The following is a 6,667-nucleotide window of genomic DNA, read 5'->3' as shown; positions in this document are numbered from 1 at the left end:
CTACAATTATTAGCTGGTCTAATGAGCTGTTGGAGTAGGAACATCTTTAATTCTATGATTTACTTTCAGACCACAAAGGTCAAGTAGGTACTTTTTTTTGTGGTGACTTGTGTTGGAAAAGCACCCAATGGTAAAATTGTCATGCTATTTCTACAATTTTGCTAGTCTAATGACTTATTGGCATAGGATATGATTTACTTGAAGATGCAAAGCTTGTCATAGACCACAAAGGTCAAATAGCACAAGTAGGGACTTTTTGTGACATATGTTGGAAGAGCACCCAATTGTAAAATTGTCATTGGTTTATACTTTATAGCGTTTATAATTAGGTACATACCTACTTATTTATGTTTCTTTTCTAAAATTGTCATGTTCTTTCTACAATTAGCTAGATACAGCTAGTGTAATGAGATGTTTAGAGTAAGATATGTTGAAGTCTATGATTTATGCCTGTCACAGGGCACTTGTAAGGTCAACCAGGGTGTTTAGAGGACCTGTGGTGACATCTGTTGGAATAGCATCTAATTAATGTTGTGTGTAATTGTTTTAATTGGTCAGCTTGTGCCTCTTTTATAATTATGAGGGGTTGGGTGACATATGTTGGAAGAGCACCCAATTGTAAAATTGTCATTGGTTTATAGCGTTTATAATTACATACTTATTTATGTTTCTTTTCTAAAATTGTCATGTTCTTTCTGCAATTTTGCTAGTCTAATGACTTATTGGCATAGGACATAAGTCTATGATTTACTTGAAGATGCAAAGCTTGTCATAGACCACACAGAGGTCAAATAGCACAAGTAGGGACTTTTGGTGACATATGTTGGAAGAGCACCCAATTGTAAAATTGTCATTGGTTTATAGCGTTTATAATTACATACTTATTTATGTTTCTGTTCTAAAATTGTCATGTTTTTTCTGCAATTAGCTAGATACAGCTAGTGTAATGAGGTGTTTAGAGTAAGATATGTTGAAGTCTATGATTTATGCCTGTCACAGGGCACTTGTAAGGTCAACCAGGGTGTTTAGAGGACCTGTGGTGACATCTGTTGGAACAGTATCCAATTAGTGTTGTGTGTTTTAATTGGTCAGCTTGTGCCACTTTTATAATTATGATGTGTTGAAGATCTGCACAGTTTGATATCTATAATGGTAAAATTTATGATATCCATGGGTATTTACTTTAGGTATGCACAGTTTGATATCTATAATGGTAAAATTTATGATATCCATGGGTATTTACTTTTTAGGTAGGTATGTTTTTCCAATCCCAATTTCTAAACAGAGCACCAGCCTAGTTAGCTTGGTTGGTAGCGCATCTGCCTTCTAAGCCCTAGGCGACGTGTTCGATTCCCGCCCGTGGCGGATTTTATCCTGGACAGATAATGTTCGTTCTCGGAACGGCTAGCTTTCTCCTATTCTCTCTTCTTTCTCTCTTCGATTTCGGGACGATAAGGCCTCAGGAGTTACAGTTCCCTCTGTCAAACCTAAAAAAAAAAAAAAATCCATTTTCCAAGCAATTAAATTTCTAAATGTCTAATCACACCAAAACCTCTCTCTCTGTGTTCCCAGGGCGCCGAGCGCAAGACGCGAGACGAAGAACGGCGGGCCGCCAAACGGAAAATGACCGCCACGGGCCGCAAGAAAATGGACGAGCTGTATCATCCGCCGTGCGAGCGGTCGGAATTCTACACGATGGCGGACACAACTAAGCCGCCCGTGCTGTTCAGCCCGGCGGAAGATATTGACAAGGTAAGACACATTGAAGGCAGGAAAAATTGCTTTTCTGACACGAAATGTCAATTATTTATCATTATAGGACGCGCTGATTCATCCTAGTTAGAGCATGCATACGGCCATGCCTCAGCCACGCGCAAGCGGGCGAAGCCTGCTTGTTAATAATAAAGCTTCTAAGAAAAGAATAAAAGATGGTTATACAACTACAATGGCTACAATTTACAATATTGATCAAGAAAATCACTGTTATGCCAACTCGGATTTGTTTTATATTTAACTTTATTTATACATTTCTTTATTTTATTTAATTATTATTTTTTTCTGCCAACTCACTTTCTACGGGGTTTAATGCCAATTCTCTAATTTATGATCTCTGCGGCCACATGTATTTTAGACCTCAACAGACTGTGGATAGTGTAGATGACTGTAGACTCTACAGACTCTACACAGAGGTATATATAACGATGTACTTAATTAGGTTGAGGATTTACATTTTATTCAAATTTCTTTCTCCTATTTCTTAATATTCAAATATTGGTTTAACAACGTAACTAGAGAAAAGAGAATTACTAGAGATCCATTTTGAATTTGAAATATTACCTTCCGTTGGGACTGAATGAGTTATACAGGGTGTTTATTTGTCCACCCCTGTGGCCGAGTGGTCAAGAGCACTGATTCTCAACCTGGAGGTCCTAGGTTCGAATCCCGGTCAGGACGGAAATTTTCTAACCAAACTTTTCCGTTCTTGGAGAGGCATGGATGGAAAAGAATGTGCCTTGAATGAAGTTATAATGCGAAAGTGGTGCCGGATGCCGAGGTTTTCCTGTAAGTAAAGACGGTTTGTGTGTTTTTGACATCGTGTGAGAAATTTCCAGTCCTAGACAGTATAGCAAGTGTATGTGAGAGGAATCAATGGGGATCTTCTCTGAGTCTTTTTTTACTTTCCTTATCCTATTGAAAGGAAGCTAAAGAAAAAAGCAAAGGTTGAGTGCGAAGGGCATCCACTCGTAAATTTTGTAGCCAAAAACCAAATGTCAGCCCAAAGCAATCACCCTAGTTAGGGCTGATTGAGAGGCTGACGAAGACCGCCGACCCCGTCTGTACACGGGAAAAGGTGAAGAAAAAGAAGCCTAAGAAGGAAAGCAATGTAATCGATTCAGGATTCTAGATTAAGAAAAAAAAAAAAAAAAAGAACATGAATTAAAAAAAGTACATAAATCTCAGAAATCAGTACCTGTTAATAGGTGGGAAAGACTAGATGTTTAATTACCTATATGGTTATGATTTGATAAGATTTTAATTCTACATATTTATAAATCGGCAAATAATCTGTTGTTGTTTTTTCTGTCGATGAAATTTATCAGTAATACCTACCTACCTACCTATTGTTACTTAATTATACCATTAATCATTACCTAATAGTTTACTATATTCAATATAATTAGGTAATTATTTATTATAATTTGAAGGAATATTTTGGAATGCACTTTGGTATTTACCAAAGTATCTGGGTTAGGTATATTCAATATTTATTTTATTGTATAAAATTACCCGAAGGTATTTAAAATTTGCAGATACAAAGATATAGGTATTAGAAGATATATCTAATTGTTCATTTGATATTGAGCAGTCTAGGCACAATTTATTGAATGTGACATTCTACATAATTAATTTTCTGCGAGTGTTAATTAATTTGTAATAAATAAACAAAAAGTATTATAATAATGGAATACACCCAGTCTATACTGCCAGAATGAGACTGAAAAGTCCCTTTACTTCCGCGGTCCCTTTACTCTCACAACAACAGAATGAACCGAGTTTTATTAACTTGAAGATTTTAACTTTTAATTTTCCAAAGTTCCAATATTAATTAATTATTATTCATGTAGGTAGGTACCTATCAACTTTACTTGTTCAAACAAGATTTTAACTTTTAATTTTCCAAAGTTCCAATATTAATTAATTATTATTCATGTAGGTAGGTACCTATCAACTTTACTTGTTCAAATTAAATACAATTTTATAACATAGGTAGTAATAACATAGTTTTTAAGATTACAAGCCAAACACCTCGTCAAATCTGTCTCCAGCTGGGAAGGTCCCCTCCACACTTGCCCCATTCCCGCGCTGGACGGCCAAACCAATATTTAATTTGTTCAAATACAAATAAAGAACCATTTAGAAATAGTAGTGACTTTACTTGTTTGTTTAACGAATCAAAGCACTAGATAGAACCTCATACACAGGAACTCTGTTCAATAAAGACCTATAGTGTGTCCAGATCAATGTGGCAGCAAAAAAATAGGCATTGTTGCCAAGCACGTCACATGTGCAATGGTAGAGAATCTCTAAAAGGGGAGTTAATTTTGCACAGTGCTTCCTCCGACAGTTGAACAAAGTCAGGTTAAGCGGATATCACCTTACCTGTTCTGGAATCCAACCTCTGAACTTAGAGCTACCTCTGCATTTTAGAAGAGAGAGTTTATCAAAAATAGACCTTTACCTGTATTGCAACAAGTAAGGATTTCCTGCAATCTGATTGGTTCCTTCATTGTGGGTTCATGACTCATTGCTGTCACATTGGTCTGGATGAACTATAGACAGAATCACACAACATAAAAACAGAAGAAACAAACAGTAAAATAGATAGACGACTCAGTAGAATGGTAGGATTGACTGATTGTGCCATTGTCGAATCAAAACACTTGATAAAGTTCCATGGGTTGCGGTTGCGTTGCGGTGCATACTAATGGTCTTTTTTTTTTTTTTTTTTTTGGCCAACTTTGGACCACGGGAACCAATAAATGTATGAATGGTTTACCTCCTATTTCTATTCTGTTCCTTCCTCTGTTGCCAGTAGATCTTCATTCTTTCTCGATGTTGTTCTTTTCTGTCTTCTGTCCACAGTGCTCCTCCTGATTTCTTCCTTTTCTCTACGAATCTTGGAAATAGTGTCGTATGGTTATTAATATTATTTTTCTTTTTTCTTAGATTAATCAGGCCTAAACCTGAGAATCTTTTCTTTGGTGAATCTTTTTCTGTAATTCTCGTTTGTTCCTTCCAATTTTCAGTGACAAAAAGGAGCTGGAGCAAGTCGGTCTGACGACGGACGGCACCGTGTTCTCCTCTCTGCCCCTCAAGCGGCCCAAACTGATGCCTCCCCTCAATGAGCGAGTCATGCTGAATTGAATTTCAATAAATTGAATTGAATTTCAATAAATTGAATTGAATTTCAATAATATTTTAAATTTTCAGTGACAAAAAGGAGCTGGAGCAAGTCGGCCTGACGACGGACGGAACCGTGTTCTCCTCTCTGCCCCTCAAGCGACCCAAACTGATGCCTCCCCTCAATGAGCGAGTCATGTTGTACGTCCGACAGGAATCGGATGAGATCTACACACCCCTACACGTGTCGCCTCCGACGACGCAGGGTCTGCTGAATGCGGTAAGTGAACCGCATCGAGTGACAGATGTGAATTGGGTTTTTTTGGAGTTTTTGGACTTTTTGACTGCGGTTACAATGGATAAGAAAAATCGCCTAATACCTACTTATGTAGTCAATTTCTAGCATTTGAAACAAACCAACCAACAATGGATAAAATCAGAAATCAGATCTGATTTTTAGTCCCTTGCTGGACATTATTAATATTCCTGTCAATATTTTTTGTCAAGGTTGACTCTATACTATTGAAAATATGTACCTAGTTGTATTTCAATAGTAGATATTGACTATCAATAGTGCCAATCAAGTACTGTACTGTATCCAATATCCAGTAAAAGAAAAAGCACAGAATTGACAAAAATATTGATGGTGTGCAACATCGGCACTGGGCCTAACCAGAAGAAAAAACAAGATGAGAATATGTAGCCCATTCCTGCAGGAATTTAGCTAAAAATATATCGTATCTATTTGTAGATAGATAGATTCTTGTCCATTGTAGCCGCGAGGTGTATTCGAGGCCATGACGAATACACCTCTAATAGGTACCTTACATGATCATTAGTAATGACATTACTAATGATGGAATTGCGGATTTTCTGATTTTTCATCATCTTTACTTGGAAATAATGACATTACTAATGATTGTGTAAGGTACCTATAACGTCTTCTTCTTTTGGGGTGAGGTAGCTTTTGCATTTTTGTCCTTTTTTTTGCCTATTGAATGATGCTTATTTGAGTCTTCTTTTACCCTAACTTTTACAATATCTCTAACCGTTTTGTCGCTATAGCTGAAAACCGCCAAAAAGCGGTCGAAACCCACCAAAAAGCAGTAAAATGCCGCCAAGCGTTGCACCGATCCTAACCAAAAGTTTCGTGTCGCATCCTTGTCACATTTGACATCAACATACCAAATTTCAAGTCTCTAGCTCTTACCGTTCTCGAGATATTTTGTTTACAGACAGACACACACCCTTGTCATATTTGACATCTACATACCAAATTTCAGGTCTCTAGCTCTTACCGTTCTCGAATTTTGTTTACAGACACACACACGGACCAATGGCTGAAACTTTGGATTTAGGCTCTAGGGACCTCAAAACGTGTTTTGACACTAAAAACTGACCATCGAAAATTTGACCCGATTACATTACTTTCCTTCCTATAGGATAAGGAAAGTAAAAAGTTAGTGCGTGGCCACAACGGTGAACATATAGACCATGCACCATCGACCATCGCTGAAAAAATACTGAGCTCAATTTCTTGATTTTCTGCAAGGGTCAGTACTCAGTACTGTGGTCAAGGCTCGGTTGAGGACGCTTCTATTCATTAGCATGGTTTATTTTCTCTTGGGTCGATACTAGGCGAGGGTCGATGCTCGGTTCTCCCGTGTGGACGCCTACTTATCGTCCCGAAATCGAAGAGAGAAAAAAGACAGGATAGGAGAAAACCAGCCGTTCCAAGAACGAACCTTATCTGTTTAGGATAAAA

General features: G+C 37.5%; 1 protein-coding gene across 1 annotated transcript; it reads left to right on the top strand.

Moving 5' to 3' along the window:
- Positions 1-1,578: 1,578 nt before the first annotated feature.
- Positions 1,579-5,182, top strand: LOC103520053 (protein grainyhead-like; the record flags this gene model as incomplete). Its single annotated transcript, XM_008485147.2, has 4 exons — positions 1,579-1,752; positions 4,127-4,140; positions 4,809-4,916; positions 4,993-5,182. Coding segments are annotated over exons 1-4 (441 nt in total), but the record flags the coding sequence as incomplete, so codon positions are not given.
- Between the last annotated feature and the right edge of the window lie 1,485 nt (positions 5,183-6,667).

This window comes from Diaphorina citri, unplaced genomic scaffold (genome assembly GCF_000475195.1).
Source record: "Diaphorina citri unplaced genomic scaffold, Diaci psyllid genome assembly version 1.1 scaffold3158, whole genome shotgun sequence".
Taxonomy (NCBI): Eukaryota; Metazoa; Arthropoda; class Insecta; order Hemiptera; family Psyllidae; genus Diaphorina; species Diaphorina citri.
This window is presented reverse-complemented; position numbering and strand designations above follow the sequence as displayed.